The 20,299-nt window shown below is 46.3% G+C and overlaps 1 protein-coding gene across 5 annotated transcripts in view; it reads left to right on the forward strand.

Moving 5' to 3' along the window:
• The first annotated feature begins 507 nt into the window (after nucleotides 1-507).
• The window catches only part of TNRC6C (trinucleotide repeat containing adaptor 6C), a 114,987-nt gene continuing 95,195 nt past the window's right edge, over nucleotides 508-20,299 (forward strand). Inside the window, exon 1 of one of the 5 annotated variants that reach the window (XM_084749034.1) lies at nucleotides 508-1,286. In XM_084749034.1, the coding sequence (XP_084605160.1) occupies nucleotides 1,216-1,286 (71 nt within the window). In that variant the 5' untranslated portion in view covers nucleotides 508-1,215. Of the gene's footprint in view, nucleotides 1,287-2,169; nucleotides 2,686-20,299 lie in introns of those variants that run through there. The other 4 variants (XM_084749030.1, XM_084749033.1, XM_084749031.1 and 1 more) reach the window with 4 other exon arrangements.

Raw genomic sequence — 20,299 nt, forward strand, 5'->3', positions numbered from 1 at the left:
CTCTCTATGTAAAACCAGGCTGGCCTTAAATTCAGAGGTCTCTTTATGCCGAGCGCGAACCACAATGACCAGCCGCACCGAAATTACAGATATGTGCTACTATGCCTGGCTGTGTGTGTGTGTGTGTGTGTGTGTGTGTACACCAGCACTGAGCAACGAACCCAGTGCTTTGAGCCTGCTGAGCAAGACTCTACCACTAAGCCACACTTCCACTCGTCAAATATTCTTTGTACCACTACAGGTCCATTGACCAAACTGAGTCTAATTTTGCATTAAAAAAAAAAAAACCCAAACAGCCCGCCTTTTCTGCAGGTGTTTGGTAGTCTAAGGTAGGAAGACATCCTTACTGTGCCAGGCTAAGCTGGAGGGGAGGGAACCATAACAAAGGAATCTGGAGAGAGGAAAGGTCATGATCGCAAAGTCAATGGCAAGGGCAAATGCTAAATGCCATTTTGTTCAATATTCCAATAGCTGAAGTTTACAGTGTTGTTCCACCCAGACCCTGGCTTCCTTCTGGATTTAGCAATCTACCTAGTGCACGCTGTATATCTGCAGGATGCTATTTGTGCTCCTTTCCGATCATGTGATAATATCTGTACTTTTGAGAAACACAAAAGATACAGGTTCTCAGCAGTCAAGAATTAAACTGAAGTCAATAAATGCTGAATAGAAAAGGCAGAAGTCTCTGTGTGAGCCACGTTTGCCATCAGATCTTTCTAGGGGACGTGGGTTTTCAGGATGGGAAATACACAACAGACAGACGTTTGAAGACGCCTTCAGAGAGTAAGCGAATCTGACTTCGAGGGCGTAAAATAGAGCAGAAAGAAAAAAAAGAGTGTACAGAGCTCATGGGACCCTGAAGGGAAACGAGAGCAGGGAGTCTGTTGTGTCCCTTTCATCCAAAAACGTTTCAAAGCATGACACTGGCAGCAGCAAAACTGCATCGCGAAGGTACTAGAGCGTTGTCTCTTCTCCCGGAAGGGGACACATAGACAGTGCCTCTTACAGCACTGACAACTTTCAGAAGCATCGCCGATCTTCCAGAACAGCAAGATGGGGAGTGGGAAGTGGAGAGAAGCTAGGTTCCTTCCACGACCTTCTATGAAAATGGAAAAAAACACGAGCTTTCAAAATCTTCCGGAGTCTTGAACAGAAACTTGAAAGGAGACTCTTCGGAGCGCACACTGCGCGGGACCTTACCCACCACAGATTGTTATGTATACCGAGGAGGAGCCAAGGAATGGAGGACCATCGCGGGCTGCCGAGAGCCAGGAAGGAAACGCAGGGTGTGTAGTAGTCGGAGCCCAGAGCCTTGGGGTGGGAAGGTTGTGCGCTCCGCGTAGTGGGGTGTGGGAGCTGCGAGGAAAGCAGGCCTCCCCGGGGAGCTGTTCCGCAGCCGGGATTGTTTGGCTCGCAGCGGGGCACTCCCCGGGGAGCCGCCGAGAAAAGGAGGGGGGCAAGGAGGCGGCTGCCAGGAGCGCGCAGCGGGCTTTCTAGGCCGCGGCCCGCGCACGTCCGTGTGTGCACCGTGGGGAGGTGCAGGGCATGTGCACGGCACGGGCCGGACGCGCGCCGGTACGTGCGCCAGGTTCCAGGCGTCGCAGCGCAGAGGGGGCAGCGCCGCCGGGCGAAAACGCGGCGCAAAGCCCGGACGCCGCGGGGCACAGAACCGGAGCACCTAGCGGCCGCGTAGAACCGAGTCTGCGACCTTTTGGTGGGCACGCTAAAGCGGAGGCACGGTGCCCAGGAGCGGGAGGGCAAGCGGCCACGGGCAGCACTCCGCACGGCTCTACGCACTGACCGCGAAGGAGCGCCAGCCCCGGGACAGGCGCGCGTCCGAGGCGCGTGGAGAGCGCGCAGCTCGCACCCCCGCGCGCTCCCCGCGCGGTCTGGGCAGCCACAGCGCGGGCGGGTATTAAGGGAGGAAAAAAAGAGGCGTGGTCTTCTCGGGACGGACCAATGGACTCTGAAGTGGTGCCCGGAGGCGGAGCTCAAGATCAGGGCGTTGATTGGTCAGGCTGCCCTCCGGTATGCAGATGCGGTGGGGGTCACGTGCCGTGGGCCGGTACGACTTCCTGTTGGAGGCCCACGCGGGGCGGGGCCGGGGGCTCGAGCGCCGCGTCTGGCTGGAGCGGGGGGAGGGGGGTTCTTGTCAGTTAGAGCAACAAGATGGCCGCGGTGGCAGCTCCGCACCTCAGCGCGACGGCCCCGGGAGCCGCAGCCGCCGTCGCCGTCCGCGTCGCCGTGCAGCCCTGAGAGCCGCCGGGCCTCCCGGGCCGCTCCCGTGACAGGCCGTCCCCGCGCCGTCGCGCTCCCGCCGCCGCAGCCGCCGCCGCGGGCCCGCCCGAGTCGGAGCCGGAGCCGGAGCCTGAGGCGGAGGGAGCGGAGCGGCCCCGCGCCCCGCCGCCCGCCGCCGCCTCATACTCGGGCAGCGTCCGAGCCGCGGCCCGCCGAGCCTGAGGAACAGGGCGCGTCGCGGCGTCGCGGGCACTGGACCTGGACCTGCCGGGACGCGCCGCCGCCCACCCGCCGCCCGCGCCCGGACTCGATCCCGCGGCGCCGGCACTGAGCGGGCCCCCGCCGCCGGAGCGCCCCCGAGGGCCCCGGGCGGCCGAGAGCGACCTCTCCACCGCCAGGCCCGCGCCGCCGGAGCCCCGCGGAGCAGCCGCCGGGGACGGAGCCCAGGTGAGAACGCCGCCGCCGCTGCGCCCGGAGGTCTCCGGGCCCTTTGTTCGGCCGAGCCGGAGCGCGGCGGCCCCGAGCGACCCGCGTGCGACGCCGGCCGGGGCTGACGGGCGGGAGGAGAGGAGGCGCGGGCGGCGAGCGCCGGGCCGGGCGTGCGGCACTGGGTTGGGGGACCCAGGGGTCGGACGCTTAGCCGGTCCCTCCCGCTCTGCGCTCTCTTGTCTTTTTTTTTTTTTAACTAATGCAGTGCATGAGACTCGGTCTCCTTGCACGGTCCCCTGCAGACCGTGCGTTTCCAAACGGTGGCATACACCGATCCGTAGTGTGGCGTTGTTTGGCGAGCCGTACGCGACCCCGGGCCCCCCGCCCCCCCGCCCCCCCCCGCAGTTGTGAATTGAGGTGGATTTATATGTAACGGTGTAGGAAACGGACTGCGGAGTGCTGCGTGCGAGGAAGACGCGCCTCCACTGCAGCCACCCGGGCCCCGTTAACAGATAAGGAAACCCGAGCGCCCGACGCCGCCTCTGCTTTTAGGGATGCTTGGTCCGCGCCGTCGCCAAGTAGGTGAGACGTAGCGAATGCATCCGCAGCAGTTAAAACCTGCAGGTGTGGACCTGAAGCTGTCGCCCCCCACCCCCCACCCCCCTGTGCGTTGGCCGGGCGAAGAGACGGTTGGCGCGCGCGCTGCGCGGAGCGGAGGAATCCTGATGAAGGATGGTGCTGGGGTGCTGCTGTGCGGGAGCCCGGGGAGGAGGAGGAGCCGGCGGAGCTGGGCTGCACCTATGGCGTCCCGAGACGTCTGACGGTTGCCGGTGCCTCCGTGTGTAATTAGTTGAGTTGTCCCCAACCTTTGCCTTCGGCAGATGAAACCTCCCTTTGAGTGGTCTGCTGGTTGCCTTCTGGGCGTGAAGCGTAGATTCAAAACTATATATGGTGCTCCGTAGATGGCCAACTTGGGCGTCTTGAAGGAGTTGCAAATGGGGGTTTCGTGGCTGGTTTGCGCCGTTGTATTGCCCACGTTCCGTGTGGTTGTTGTTTTCTGGGTATCTGGTGTGCACCAGCTTGAGCCAATGTATCTAGTACGTTCATGACCACATCTCTGAATGGCACCTTGTTTTATGCAGTTTCCTGTCTTTCGCATGGAGTAATTAGGTAATTAGTTGAGACCCTGAAAATGTGACTCTAGTGACTTCAGAGGACAGTTTGAACTATGTGGGGGTGCTGACAAACAATTATATTCTTGGATTGCAGACTTCCTTACTAAGTGAGAGGCTGAGTTAGTTAATACAGCCCAAGCCAGTTGAACTTGGCTGGCAGAGGGCACCTTGAATAAAATTACATTTTTCCAGAACAGAGGAAGTGGTCCTTGCTTTGGACATGTCAGTGTGATACCCACTAAGATGCTTTTATTGAGGAAAATTATACAAAATGAGGCCTTTTAAGATGTAGGATTCTGTTATGTTGACAGAATTGATTTTATTGTTCATGAGGAGATCTGAATAGATGCTACTTTGTTTATCTGTACTGAAAAGACTCCTCCCCTCCCCCACTTTAATAAGGTATCAAAGCTTAGGTCCTGAGACTGCCAAAGGGTTCATCTTAATTCTACTTTAGTTTCTGGGGGTGTAAATGTTTTGGTGGTGGTTGGGACTCTAGTCAACATTGGTCGTCCTCTTTATGTTTACTGTTGTATTGTCTGTCACAGAGGCAGACACACTGTAATAAAAGGACTGCTTTATATTTATGCTTGAGCGACTTGGCATTTTGAAATAAGTAGTTGAGTGCTGGTTACGCTGAAGTTAAGGTGCATTGTTTCATTTGACATCATTGGCTAAAAAGTAGCCAAGCAATTGGGAGACTGTTTGAAACTTTAAAGGCAGTATTCCTCATTGCTGCCACCTTTTTGTTAAGCAGTGGCCTTTACTGAAATAATTGTGTCCTCTTCCAAATACTGTCACCCAGAAGTACAGGGAGGAAGTCAGGACTGCAATGAGGAGCAGCTTTTTCCTCATTGAAGGGAGCTTTATGTGGAAGATAAAATTTCTGCAATACTGGCTAAGAATTGAGTGTCCGTATCTTCCCAGCTATTCATGTCCACCAGCTGGGGAGAAGGAGGTCCTGCCTGTGACCTCAGTCTTCAGTGGACCTGAGTTGATGTTGGGGCAATTGGCAAGATTAGTAGAATTGCTTTCTTTGTGTTTTGTTTTGTTTTGAGACAGGGTTTCTGTGTGTAGCCTTGGCTGTCCTGGACTCGTTTTGTAGACCAGGCTGGCCTCGAACTCACAGCGATCCGCCTGCCTCTGCCTCCAGAGTGCTGGGATTAAAGGCGTGTGCCACCACTCCCGGCCCTTAGAATTGCTTTCTTTGTGATTTGAGTTGAATGTGTTAAATGCCTTTGGCATCATAAACAGCTCCATTACAACCTACCATGTTGAGGCTGAAGAGCTGTGTTGTAGACTACCACCTTCTCCAGTAGGAATGTGACCATGCAGTGAGGTTGTGTGTGTGTGGTGACTAGGACTCAGTCAAGGCTTACTGTGGGAAGGTGATACTTGAGAAGATTTTATAAGAGAGGAAATTGGTGATTTGAGTTGAAGCAAGTAAAGAAGACTTAGTTTGGGGAAAGCATGGAAAACACTTGAGGCAGGAGTTGCAGCAGCCCCTTGGACCCCAGAGAGGTGTGAGTGGAGGGAGCAAGAGGTAGAGCCCCCAGCAGGCAGAGCTTGGAAAGTTCCAGGTGAGCTGAGAAAAGCCAGGTGACAGTTGTTTTCTGGTTGGGTTTGGGTTCCTTTGACTGAACTGCTTTGAGACAGACAGGCCTTATTGTTTCTGAGGGCCTTGCTGTGTGTAGGTGAGCAGGAGGGAAGTCTCCTGAGAGGCAAACAGGTGGATAAGTGGCTTCAGTGAAGGGGCCTTCAGGGTACTTAACATCTTAACCACCTTGTTTGAAGACATCATTTGAATAAGGAGATGGGAGCAGCCTTTGTGAGCTAGTCACCATTCAGGGGGTAGATGTTTCCAGATTTACTTTCTTAAGCCAGTTTGAGTACGCAAATTAATTTTTTTTTTTTTTTTTACAAATTAGCTTTAAATACTTGGGCTTTGTGAGGAGAGTGTTTCTTATAAAATAATATACTTTAAAAATATACTTTTAACACATAAATGTATTCTCGTTGATACATTTTCAGGTTATACACAATTTTTTCAGAAATATAATTACTTAAAAATGCAAAGATTACTTGGTAGAAATGATTGTGTGATCTTGCAGAGAGTCCATGAAGTGATGTGAAACAGATAGATGGTAGTGTCTGTCCAGAGTGTGTCGTTTATTTTTCATCCTCCACTTCAGTACAGCAAGCCTTTGCATTTTTAGAGTGCTATGCAACTCTATACGCTTTGGGCCATTTTTGGAATTGCACTAAAAGTGACTTCTTTTCTTGGCCTCAGAGGCTTTCAGAGGATGAAGAAGCTGTGTGTAGGGATGGAGAGCTGTTTGTTAATTTAAGAATGCGTTCCTCCCATGTAGCCCTCAAAACACTACAGAGCTGTGTGCAGAGCTAGACAATCTGGGCACCCAGCCATGAAACATCCCTGAGGCAGCTCAGACAGTGTGCACACTCTCCTGAGCCCGCTTTCCACAGCTGACACCGCAACAGCAGGATCAGCCCTGTGAAAACAGAATTCTTGCTCTTGTGAATTCTGGGGCTCTCAGTCTCAGCTGCAATACTGTTGTGATTAGAAGTGGCTTCTGAAATATATGCCTCTTGCAGGCCAATGAATTTAAATGTGTTCTCTATGAATTAGAATATGAAGTTGTCACATCACCCTCTCCCCCTTTTGGCCTATTTGTTGTAACACATCTTTCCTATTACAAACACATGAGATCACCTGGCCGTGCACAGTCTCAGGCTGAGGAGCCCTTTGGGATGTGCTTCCCCAGAGCACAGGCTGGGTTGCTCTGATGGGCTTTACTTTCCATTTTGCCTCTTCATAAACCTTTCTGTCACAACAATTTTTTATAATTGTCAGTTCTCTGTCATTGAAGCCAGTAGCACTCTTTGTAGCCACCAACTTTTTGTGTAATAAATGATCCCCCAGGAGCCTTCAGTCTTCCTTTTTTAGACCTTCTGACAGAGAATAGTCTTTTTCTTTTCTTTTCTTTTCTTCTTTTTTATTAATTTATTCAGATTACATCTAAATTGTTATCCCATCACTGTATCCTCTCGTTCTTCCCTCCCTCCCGCTTTCACCCTATTCCCCTCCCCTAGGTCTGTGACCGAGGGAGACCTCCTCCCCCATTGTATGGTCATAGGCTATCAAGTCTCATCTTGGTAGCCTGCTTATTCTTTCTCTGAGTGCCACCAGGCCTCCTCATCAAGGGGAAGTGGTCAAATAAGGAGCATCAGAGTTCATGTCAGAGTCAGTCCCTGCTCTCCACACAACTGTGGAGAATGTCCTGTCCATTGGCCACATCAGAGTAGTCTTTTCTCTTTCTTTCTTCCTTCCTTCCTTCCTTCCTTCCTTCCTTCCTTTCTTGTTTTGTTTATTTGGTTTGGTTTGCTTGTTTGTTTGTTTGTTTGTTTGTTCTTTTGAGACAAAGTTTCTCTGTGTAGCCTTGGCTGTCCTGGTACTTGCTCTGTAGACCAGGCTGGCCTCAAACTCACAGAGATCTGCCTTTGCTTCCTGAGTGCTGGGATTAAAGGTGTTTACCACCACTGCTCAGCAGAATATTCTTCATACAGTCATGCATCCTTCCTCAGAAGGCTTGAGCTGTAGACCTGCAGTATCACAGCATCAAGTCAGGTGTTTCTCAGCAGCAAGAAACTATCCCTGGTGAAGTCCTTTGCGGACACTCATGGCGAAGTAGTTCTTGAGAATGAGTGCCTCATTCTGTGTGTGCTGTCTGATTAGTAAGACTAACATCGCTTATAGCAAACATCACTTGCTTGGCTTGACCCTGGCAAAGATACGTGCTTTTTATTCCCAAAGATACTTCTTTTTTAATCACTTAAAAAAAAATATTTATTTATTATGTGTGCAATGTTCTACCAGCAAGGGCGTCAGATCACATTATAGATGGTTGTGAGCCACCATGTGGTTGCTGGGAATTGAACTCAGGACCTCTGGAAGAGCAGACAGTGCTCTAAACCTCTGAGCCATCCCTCCAACGCCTCAATCACTCTTTGAACTAAGCAAGAGAATCCAAGTCAGAATAGCAGGCAGGAATTAAGCTAGATCTGCAGGTGGGAGCTGTGGGAGTGGGGTGCAGGAATATTTCTTGGATCTCACATGCTGTTTCCTCAGAGTCCAAATGAAATATGAAATATAAGAAAAAGGAAGAGTGCAAGGAACAGACCTAGTAAGCTTTGTTCTGAACACGAAGGCTGTAGGCTGATAATTTGGAGCAAAGCTTCTTCTGTTAAGGAATATACCCTGAGGAAAGAATGTGGTGGTTCTGTGGGCCCTAGTGCCACTGAGCCACTGAGGACAGCTGAGAGGTAGGGGATGGTGGTCAGTGCTCTGTCATTCAGATCTCCATTTGAGCAAGTCTTCAAAAATGCATAGCTAACATTCATTGTGGCTCCATGTCAAGACTATATTACTTATTATTTAAAGTGGTTGCCTTTATCGTTCTAGTTTCATAGGTGAGCAAGTGGAAAAACAGGAAGAAGTAATTCCCATAGTATCTTGCAGTTTGTAGGAGATGCCAGGATTCAAACTCCATGCACCTCAAAGCCCTTACATAAAGAAATAGCGTAGCTTTAAAGTAGCCTCTTAATCTCACTTCCTTTGTGTGATGTTCTACCCATCCTGCAGCCAGTGTTGACATCATGCTTTCCAAGCACTGTCCCTGTGTTAGCTAAACATGGCTGTTCTGGTCATGTATAGATGTGAGGAACCTTGGCTGGTGTAGATTGAGTTGTTGGCTGCAAGCTGTGCCTCGGGTCCTCTAACACCAGGGCTGATCCTTGCTCCCTGCTGCTGCCTTGTGTGCACAGCCACAGTGAAAGAAGGGACTTCTGGACTTCCTAGAGTTGACCTACTGGTGATGGAGTACAAAGAGAGAAAACAAGAAAGGTTTGAAGCAAGCCACATACTCATACAGGAATTGGCAAGAATCTATGGTGGCGCATACTTACGAAGTCGTGTACTTACCATGTCCTCTTTGTAAGGGTGAGTTTCAGAACAGATGCTTGGAGAAGTCTAGCCCAGCATGACCACCAAGCACAGTTTCTCTCCAGACTAACTTGTAGTTCAAGGGAACGGGAGATGCTGATGGCATTCCCATCAGTCACAAGGGAAAGTGGCTTGATGAGGTAATGGTGTGGGCACACAAAACTTGGCTTGAAAAGTCTTAGTCCTGAAAGATGGAACTTCCTTGGATGAAAGTGATAATTCTGCAAGGAGACAATGAGCAAACCAAGTTTGAGGGAACACCGTGGCTGAGACACAGAGGGACTCCGTGCACTTAATAACTTAAATAAGTACTGGGACCTAACGTTTGTGTTGTTGGTGAGTTTTGTGTGGTGGTGAGGCTTAGTAGGGACAATATTGAGTATAACCAGCATTGTTTGCCTACTTGGGCACTATTGATGGTTGTGGACGGGCTTGGCATGAGCAGTTGGATGGGGAGTGCCCCTTGAGCAGACGCAGTGTTGAAGTGATGGCCAGCCTGACTGGCAGCGTGAGGCAGGGGGCCTGGGTTGCATAATGGGTTGGAACTGAGAGATGCAAAGAATTTGCAGGACAAAACATACGGGGCTAGGGTGGACTGTCAGAAGGAAGGTATGGCTTGCTGTTCTTTGTACGGTATGCCTGGGAGGCTTAAAATAAAGCCCCTAAGAAGCCATATAGAAATGTCCTGTTAAATACAGTACATCCTTGGTAGATATGATTGGGGCAAGAGAGCTTGTGTGAAGTTTTGCCCCGGGGTAGAAATTTGGATCATAGCAAAATCCAGGCACACAGGCAGGCATGTGAGAGTGGGATTCTGCTTCGGATTATGGTGAACACTCTCAGAGGAAAGTAAGTTTTCTGAGTATCCTACCATAAGAAACTGACAACTTACATAACATACCAAGATACACTTTTGACTCTGTGGACATGGAATATTGATTAAAAGAAAGAAAAAGCAAGCATTTTCAAAGTTGCACAAACGCAAGGTTGGGTTTTCACATAAATGTTACAGTATGGTTACATTACTAGTTTTGTTGGTTTTTGTTTTGTTTTGTTTTTTAGGTTACAACATTTTACATATGTTAGACAAACATAACTTCCATAAACTTAAGGAAGAATAGATTCTTGTTTAACAAAGACAAAAACAAAATAAGCTTTTTCCTTTTTTTTTAAAATTATTTTTTATGTTTTCTCTTCTAGCATAGAATGAGGAAGCTTTTTATTTGCTGTGGGTTTTTGAGGGCTTACTATGTAACTCAAGCTAACCTTGAACTCACTATTGTTCTGCCTCAACTTTCTGAGTGCTGGGATTACAGGTATACCACCACATTCTGCATGAGAAAAGTTCTTGTTTCTGTTTTTGTTTTCCTGAGACAGGGTTTTACTGTGTAGTCTTGGCTGTGTTGGAATTTGCTCTGTAGACCAGGCTGGCCTCAAACTCACAGAGATCCATCTGCCTCTGCCTCCCAAGTGCTAGAGTTACAGGGTGTGTGCCAGTGAGAAAACTTTAAAACAGGTTAAAATGTTTTGTGTTTTCCACAGACAGGAGAGGAGGATCTTAGCCATCATTGTGCTTAACATCTGTTAAGTCTGGCACTGACCTGGATGTACATTAGTGCAAATGTCTTCATTATAGTGATCATTTCCTTATTCGGCTTGGCTTACTTGTTAGTAGGAATAACCTGTTCATTTTTGTGATCCCTACAACAGCTATGGTGTTCTGTAAATTTTAAGGTAACAAATTTCAGGGCCTGCAGAGATGGCACAACAGTTAAGAGCACTGGGCGTTCTTGCGGAGGACCGGGGCTGTTTCCAGCACGCATAGAGGGTGGCTCGTGACCTCCAGGAACTCCAGCTTCAGGGGATCTGCTGCTCCATTCTGGCTCCACAACACCTGTCCACATGTGTGTGCTTACACAGACACAGTAATACAATCTTTACACTGCACTTTGAGTGACCATTGCTATAGTTGGCTGCTAGAGAAGGTTCTCTGACTAGAGTACTAATAAATAAGTAGATAGTTTCAGTTCTGAGTCCTCTGCTCTTCAGAGATAGCTGCTTCCACAGATGGTCAGGAAGGAAAAGAGGGGAGTTGATAATTGATCCTTTTGCTCAGGTTTAGCCTTTTAAGATAATGACTGAGTTTTCAACTAGTTAGCCTAGTTCGGAGGAAGAGCAGAAGGGTAATGCGTCCACCTCATTAGATATCATGGAGATCCTTGCATCATTTTTTGTGTGGGTACTTGGAGGAATGTGCACCCTGAGGCCCTGGCACTGCCAATAAATGTCCCCAGTAAAATTGAGAAAGAACAGCACATGGTGCTTCTCACAGACACTAAATTTTTAGGTTTGATAAATAGTAAAAATAACAACTGTTGTATCAACACATTGGACAACTGTCTTTATATACAAGCCCATTGAAAACATGAGCACAGTTGCAAGGAGGCCATCCTCTGGCCAAGCTGAATCACCTGGTTAGTACATACGTAAAGCTTACTGTTCACTTAGTAAGAGGATTTTTAAAGGATGTTGTCAAAATTCATTTCCTGAAAGCACTCTTTATTGACTCTTAACTAGTCTTATAAAAAATTTACATGTAGTTATTCCTTCACTCATGTTTGTGGTTCTGAGAACCCATCTGAGATCTTAGCCTGCTAAACAAGGACCTTCCCATTGAGCTATAGTGCCAGCACCCAGATACAGTTCTTTAAGTAGCCTCCATGTGTCTGTTTAACCTTTGTTGGTAGAACTTTGATTTGGTAAATCCTAAGGTTGCATAATTTTTTTTTTCTAAGTCAATCTGAAATTAGTGTTAGCACACATCAGTTTCAGAACTCAGCCTTCAGATCCACTCACAGTTCTCATTGGCTTCTTCTGGAAAGCGTATTGTCCTTACCCCTTTTCCCTTTGTTGTCCTGTACATCAGGGACAGAATAAAGAAATCCTGGATGCAGGAGCAGTGTATAGTCTGTCAGGCCAAAGACTGCAGCCGTGAAAGGATTCCAGGTGTCTCTGTAGCAGCAGCTAAGGAGAGCTTGTCAGTGCCAAGCTCAGATCATGTTACCTTGTGTATTCTCTACACAGATGAGAGAAGAGGCCGACCTGCCTGTCTGCAGTTCTCCCCACTCCCACGGCTCTTATTCAGACTGGCTGAGTGATTTCTATCAACTCTTAACAGCTAGGGGATCTTTGATACCCTGTATTTGATCTGAAGTATCTGGCCTATTCATAAAAGCTCTCTTAACCAGTGATACATGTGTCTCTAATGAGGCTGGAAGTTGACAGCCCCCGCCAGTGTCATTTGGGGCTCTAAATGAAACAACTTTGATGTGTGTAGAAGAAACAGGACTCATATGTGAAAACCCTAGTGTGAATGTTCTTCCCCAGATTCCTGACTGTGGCATCATGATGGCTCAGGCAGGAGCGTGCCAGCCCTTAGTAAGTAGAGATTGTGGGTTATTTTTATTCTGCCATAGCAGCAGGTTTTGCTTAGAGCATTATTTGGAAACTAATATAACTGAAAATTTAAGTCTGTTTAAAGATTCTAGTTTTAATGTAAATTAAAATAAAGGGGAAGACATTGCTGTGAAGAAGGAGGAGGAAGATTCTGTCACCTTGAAACTAGAATGCTTTAGTTAATGGGCTAAGTGCAAAGGAAGCCAAGCCTTTGATATACAAAAGCCATGTATGAATGGGTGATGCCTGCCTTTCTTCTGTCTAATTCAGCCACTTCCTATTCAATCTCAAATCTCAGTGGGAAAGCAATTTCCCTCACTTGACCCATTTTTCTAGAACTGTGTTATCTTTCTTTTGGTTCTTTAACACAGAAGTTCACAGGAATGTAGTATTGTAAGCCTCAAGGTCTTACCAGGTAGGGAGATTCATACACCTGACTTTGGGATAAGCATGTTGATTTTGTTTATTTGGCTGGGTTTTACTTTTTTAGTTTGCTATTGTGATTTTCAGTAGAGAACACTTGGTAAGTAATTGAAATTGGTAGAAAGACAGGAAGATCACTTGAGACCAGCCTGGACAAAATAATAAGAACTTTTTGTTGTTGTTGTTGTTGTTGTTTTTCAAGACAGAGTTTCTCTGTGTATAGAAAGCCCTGGCTGTCCTGGAACTCACTTTGTAGACCAGGCTGTCCTTGAACTCACAGAGATCCACCTGCCTCTGCCTCACAAGTGCTGGGATTAAAGGCGTGCGCCACCACTGCCTGGTGCCTTTTTTTTTTTTTAAACAGAGATCTGCCTAACTTTGCCTCCTAGGTGCTGGCATTACAGACATGTTCTATGCCTAGAAAACAAAACAAAAGCCATCATAAGTTAGTAGTAAAATAGCCTACTTTAAAATACAAGAGATTTCAACAGACACTTCATCAGATGACTGGCATGAAATGATTGAAACTACAGAGAAGCACCATTTTACACCTATTAGAATGGCCACCACCAAAAGACTGTAATGGGAGGAATGGAGATCATCCACATGACTGTCAGTTGGTAAGTGTATAAAGAAGTGTGGTACACACTTTGGAGTACTACTCAATAATTAGAAGTAGTGGAACTGGGGCTGGAGAGGTGGCTCAGAGGTTAAGAGCACTGGCTGCTCTTCCAGAGGTCCTGAGTTCAATTCCCAGCAACCACACGGTGGCTCACAAGCATCTATAGTGAGATCTGGTGCCCTCTTGGGGAGTGCAGTTGTATGTGCAGGCAAAAACACTATATACATAAATGAATAAATGAATAAATAAATAGAAGTAATGGAACCGGGAATGATATGGTGGTGCATGCGTTTAATCCCATCACTTAAGGGGCAGAGGCAGGCGGGTCTCTATGAGTACTAGGCCATCCTGGCCTATATAGCCAGTTTCAGGCCAGGAACACTCTATCGCTCTTTGTCTCTGTGGCACACTTCACCCCCACCCCTCATTCGAGGCAGCAACAGTAGTAATCCTAATCTACAATCTAATGTAATCCTAAAATTAAGGGTAAGTCTTAAAAATATACTGACTGGGGGTTGGAGAGATGGCTCAGAGGTTAAGAGCACTGGCTGCTCTTCCAGGGGTCCTGAGTTCAATTCCCAGCAACCACATGGTGGCTCACAACCATCTATATAGTGAGATCTGGTGCCCTCTTGTAGTGTGTAGGCGTACATGCAGGCAGAGCTCTGTATGCATAATAAATAAATAAATCTTTTAAAAAATATACTGGCTGGGATGTGGTGTTGCTCAGTGTTAAAATACTTTCCCTGAGATCAAGTCCATCACTGCACAACGAAGCAGACAAAAATATGTACCAAGTAAAGAAGCTAGAATTCACATCTATGATGGTTTCAGCAAGGGCACATCTGCAGGAGCTTAAAGTATATCAGTGGTTGTCTGAGGCTGACATGAGAAGGTGCTGACTAGAAATGGGCATAAGGGGTCTTTGGAAGATAATGTTTTAAATTCTTATAATCACTTAATCACTGTGACAACACAACTCTGAAAATTCACTAAAGGTCGGGGGGAGGCGAGGAGGTGAGTCATGTACTTCAGAGCTTTGGTGCATACTAAAATTGATGATGCTTTTATTTCTGACAGTTTTGCTTTTATGCTAAAAATCTGGAAGACTGTTTTGTTTAGTTTTTAGGCTTGCATTAGCATGATCAAGGTCATGATGATTCACAGTGACAGTGTTAGTGACAAGCAACAAGCAGCAGCTCTTGCTTACCTCCTGTATTTCCAACCATCATCTTAACTAATGTAAACCATTTAAAGTTAGAGCTCTAGGCAGTGACCTCGGCACTGAAGAAGAAAGAATGGGAGGGAGGGAGACAGAGAAAAAGAGAGAAATTACATAGGGAGAGGGGGGCGGGGTGGAGAGAACAAACACATAGTTCTGCAGAGAAAACCAAGAAACAAATGGTATGACTTGCTAAGGCCAGACTCAATCCCAAGTCTTGAAGAAACTAGTTCTGTGCCTTTGGGAATAGACAACTACCAAAAGAAGAAACTTTATAAAGCACACCAGCTGGCAAACGTCCTTTTCAGTGATGATCTTCTTGCTAGAAACCAAAGAAAAGTCAAAAGTCCCTAAGTTGGCAGAATGTAAATACAAGCCTAAGGAAGCTGAGCAGAGAGGTTCTCCCAGTGGCTGCTGGTGCAGTGGGAACAGCTGCAGACCCGGAGGAGGTAAAGTAATGATGCCTATCAGAAGACTAGAACCTTCTTTCCTCTCATGAGGTTTTCTTTCTTTTCCTTTCTTTATTTCTCTGAGACAGGGTTTCTTTTATTTTTTTAAAGATTTATTTATTTATTATGTATACAGCATTTTGCCTGCATATACACCTGCACTCCAGAAGAGGGCACCAGATCTCATCATAGATGGTTTTCTGCCACGATGTGCTTTCTGGAAATTGAACTCAGGACCTTTGGAAGAGCAGCCAGGGTTCTTAACCTCTGAGCCATCTCTCCAACCCTACCCCTCTTGGAATTAGCTCAGTAGACCAGGCTGGCCTCGAACTCAGAGATCTGCCAGCCTTTGTCTCCCGAGTGCTGAGATTAAAGGAATGTGCTACCACTGCCCCACTGAGGTTTTCTTTTTGTTTAGCATATATGCTAAAGGTTTTTTTTTCCCTTCATAAATTAGTCTATACGTGTTTAAAATATGCTAGTAAGTATATTTTGATAAGTATGTGCTTGTAAAATCATCTTCACAATCGGTAATAACAGTCTGGGTTTTTTATTTTTATTTTTTAATTGTGTGGGTGGAAGGAAGAAGCAATGTCTTAAAAGTTGGACCTCCCTGGAAAGACAGTAGAAGAGGGACTAGGGAAGCCACTAGTTTAGTCAGGGTTCTCTCCAGGAACAGACCCTATAGAATGTGTGATTGATACATAGTATAAAAGAGGGTTTTCTAGAATGCCTACAATCAATTAAGTGCTGGGCAATTCAACAGTGGCTGTCTGTACATGGAGAGGCTGAGAACCTGTGGCTCTCCAGTTTCAAAGATGGATGCCTCAGTAGTGTCCCAGTCTGGTGCTTCAGATCTGGAAGCTTCTGAGGCACTGCCAGTCTTCATTTTACGTTACAGCTTGGAGAAGCTGAAATCCAGTATGAGTGAAAGATAGCAGCACTGGAGGTGGATGCCCAGCAGGCAGTGAAGGCAGCAGGCGAGCAGCACCGCTTCCCCAGGGCCTCCGGCCTTCAGTTAATCCTTCCGAGAAAGGCCCACGCTCGGACCTACCCCCAGGTGCCATGTCTCATAGTTAATTCCAGGTCCACTTAGGTTGGCATGATTGGGACCCAACAGTCTTGTGGTTCTACCTTATAAAAGTAGCTGAATATAGATGAAATATTAAAATCTTTCATTCTGCTGGGCGGTAGTGGCGCACACCTTTAATCTCAGCACTTGGGAGGCAGAGGCCAGCCTGCACTACAGAGTGAGTTCCAGGACAGCCAGAGCTGGTACACAGAGAAACCCTGTCTCGAAAAACAGAAAAACAAAACAAAACAAAAAAACTTTTCATTATTCTAGAAAAGTAATAATCCTAGAACTCTTTCTTTCTTTCTTTCTTTTTCTTGATGAATTACAGGCATGTGCCACCATGTGCAGCTGAAATGTTCTTTTGAAAATATAAATCTGGGCTGGGGAGATGGCTCAGAGGTTAAGAGCACTGGCTGCTCTTCCAAAGGTACTGAGTTCAACTCCCAGCAACCACATGGTGGCTCACTGCCATCTACGATAAGATCTGGTGTGCAGGTATAAGATACTGTATACATAATAAATAAATATTTTTTAAAAGAAAATATAAATCTGTATATGCTGGCTCACACCCGTAATCCCAACACTTGGACAGTTGAGCCCTAATGATTGCTCTAAGTTTGAGGCCAGCCTGAGGGATAGAGGAGAGGACGGAGAGAAGAAGAATATGAGAATACAGAAACGCATGTGGGTGCGAGACTCTGGGGCTTTGTACACAAGTACAGTTTTGACAAAAATGGCAGCTCGCTCTTTCTTTCTTTCTTTCTTTCTTTCTTTCTTTCTTTCTTTCTTTCTTTCTTTTGTTCTTCTGTTTCTTCAAGGCAGGCTGTCCTGCCTCTGCCTCCCAAGTGCTGGGACTATGCCACTATGCCCAGCTATTGGTGGCTGTCTTTTAAGATATGTGAATAGAAAGCACATCCATTCCTTTGTAAAAATAGAGTATATGGTCGTGCAAAAAGAGGGGGGAGTAGTTACCTTTGCTGTCACTGTGACAAGAGGGCTGACAAAAGCATTAGAGACAGAGAAGGGTTATTAGTAGTTGGTCTTAGTGGAGAAGGCATGGTAGTGGGCGCCTGAGGCGTCCTCAGCTGGACAGAGTGCTAGTGTTTCTCTCTCTCTCTCCCTCCCCCCCCCCCTCTCTCTCTGTCAACGCCCTATAGATGCCCAGGAGATTGTCTCCCAGGTGCTCTTCCATCTTGTCAAGATGACAGTCAGGGTAAAGTGTTTTAGATAGTCTTCCAGCATAGTCCTTTAAGTTAGGAAGAGTAGCCATGAAAACTTCACTTTATCCTTATTTCTCTTTCTAATCAGTTGATACCAGTTTTTGACAAGCACTGTCACATATGGCTTTGAGAGTGTCACTTTTGGTTTGTATTCCTAGATATGTCTCTTTGAGGTGACTGATTTAGTTTCTGGGTGCCTTTGCTCTCTCTGCTGAAGGAGATGCTTAATAGTGAACCTGTGCAGTGTGTGTGTGCTTACCACACAGCACAAAGACACATCAAGTCTGTCTCTCTGTCACACGTCTGCGCTGTAATTACCTACTTGTGTGTGCATTACTATAGGTTCAAAGAAGTCATTCAAGTCTACAGAGTGGCGCTACTTTAACGCTGTCATGAACATGGCTATAGTAATTGATTAGTATAATTTGTAAGGTGGGGAAGGAAGTTTCTTTACCCTGAAAACATCCACAAATGCCGAAATACAAAATTATTCTTCAAGCAGGAGATGAGGGATGGAAATTACAGTCTTTGTTATATTAAGACTACTAGGATATGTTCTGGAGCATTAGTGTCACGTCCTGTGTTCACAAAGAGAACCCAGTCAAGGTTTGAGAAATACTTATAAACCTGCCTCCGATGCACTTAATTTCTCTGATGTGGTGGTAGATGGGTACTTCAGCAGTGAATATGCACAGTCACTGTGTGTATCCTCATATGTATGTGTGTGTATATGTGTATATGTATGTATCTTTTTGTCTGTGTAGCTTGGTTTCCTCTTTCATTTTAGAGGTGGGTGAAAGGGGAAAATAGAATACTTCCCATGGTGTTGACATCAGCATTCACTTGGCAGAAACTGTTAGTCATATATGTTTCAGTGTCTTTTGGGGGGCGGTACCTTGAATTCCTTCTTTATAATGATCATAGATTTATACTTTTTTGCCTTTCTTAGATTATTAATCTTATAGTCAGGGTTGTGTTTACAATAATTAAAATTCAGCTTATTGACTTACAATAGGCACTTGGTAAATACCTGTTGGATTTTTTGGGGGTAAGCCATTCTGCAAACTTAGAAAGAATTGCTGGTCTAATCTATTTTATGAAGCTAGTTGTGAACAACAACAAAAAATAGTCACAGTACATATTTTAGTGTTTTGTAAAGCTTACTACATTAGTCAGGGTTCTCTAGAGGGACAGAGCTCTCTCTAGTGAGAGGAGGAACTTATTCTAATTAGAATGGCTTACAGACTGTGTCTAGCTGATCCAGCAGTGGCTGCCTACAAACCAGATGGGCCAAGAATCCAGTAATTGTGCAGTCCTCAAGCCTGGATGTCTTAGTTCTTCTTCAGGACACACCAGAATCCCAAAGAAGGCCAGAGAAGAAGTAGACTTGCTAGTCAAAGAAGAGCAAGCAGGCAGAATGAGAGAAGCTCTTTACAGATGCTGCTGGCAGAAGATGTGGGCCAGATTAAACATGGGTCTTCCACTTTGAATGATTTAATTAAGAAAAAAAAACAAAACACCTTACAGATGTGTCCAGCCATTTGGGTTTTAGTTAATTCGAGATGTATTCAAGTTGACAACCAAGACTAGCAATCATAGTTAATCAGAAATAATAACCCATTGATATTAGTCATTAGTACCCCACCTCTCTCCCTCCCTCTTTTACTCCCTCAGCTCTCTGTGTGGAGTTGGATGTATGTGTGTGTGAGAGGGAGAGGACATGTGTATGCCGTGCCACTTGTATAGAGGCAAAAGTCAGTGCTATGGAATCAGGAATTAGGCATAGGTAGCAAGTGCTTTTACCCACCCCTGAGCCATCACACTGGCTCTAATATTGGTAACTATTTATGTTTTCTTTCTTTCTTTCTTTTCTTTTCTTTTTTCTTTTTCTTCTCCCCCCCCCCCCCCCAGACAAGGTTTCTGTTTGGCCTTGGCTGTCCTGGAATTCACTCTGTAGACCAGACTAGTCTTGAACTCAGAGATCCACCTGCCTCTGCCTCCCAAGTGCTGGGATTAAAGGCATGGCCCCTGGCTGTCTTTAAAAAACATTTTGTAGATCAGGCTGGCCTTGAACTCACAGACATCTGCCTGCTTCTGCCTCTGGAGTGCTGGGATTAAAGACATGATGCACTGTGGCCTAGCCTGGTATTTCTTTAAAATCAGGTACTTAGAGAGAATTTGAGAAACACAATTGCAATAGACTGGGGACATGTCTTAGTGGCCGAAACACTGTGACAACCCTGGGTTCCATGCACAGCGCAGAAGACGACAACAAAAGAACATTAAGATGAAGGAAGGTTTCCCTTAGGATTACAAAGAACTCTACTGATGTTCCAGTACTGTAGCAGGTCAGGTGAGTAAATTTATCTTGTTACTTGCTGGAGATAATTACAAAAAAGCCAGTTTCCTTTTGGACTTCTGCTTCTTCTGGGTTGGGCAGACCAACCCTCTATCAAAGACCGGAAGGCAGGTACATGGTTGTAACACTGTTTGAAGGTGTTGAAGCTTGTTTTAAGGAGGCAGAGAAATTTCTGGTGTCATATGACCCTTCAAAGGCGTTTGCCAACTGCATGCCCCAACGGAAGGGCGGAACAGAAAGGCAAAATTGAGATGTTGAAGAGAGTTATAGCAGGCACACAAACCTGGAGCTTACAAACTGTGATTTAAGGATGACAAAGAAGGGAGGACCCTACATACAACCCAGCTTTTTGGTTGGAAATCATGGTGGTGAGGCACAGATTTTTACATTCAGATTTGGAGTAGAGTAAACCTGAAATTTTTGAGTTAGCTGGAATTAAGTGAATCGCTCTTGTATTAAATGCATGTCAGAATAAATTTACACTCTGTCTAGAGGAAGGTAACCTCGTCCAGAAGCTTGCATAATGTACAGCTTTTCACACATAAAAACAACAGCCAGACATAAAATGTGTAAGATAACATCAAGAGTAAAGGCAGGCGGGGATGTCACTC

This window comes from Acomys minous, assembly GCF_964271855.1.
Source record: "Acomys minous genome assembly, chromosome: 12".
Taxonomy (NCBI): Eukaryota; Metazoa; Chordata; class Mammalia; order Rodentia; family Muridae; genus Acomys; species Acomys minous.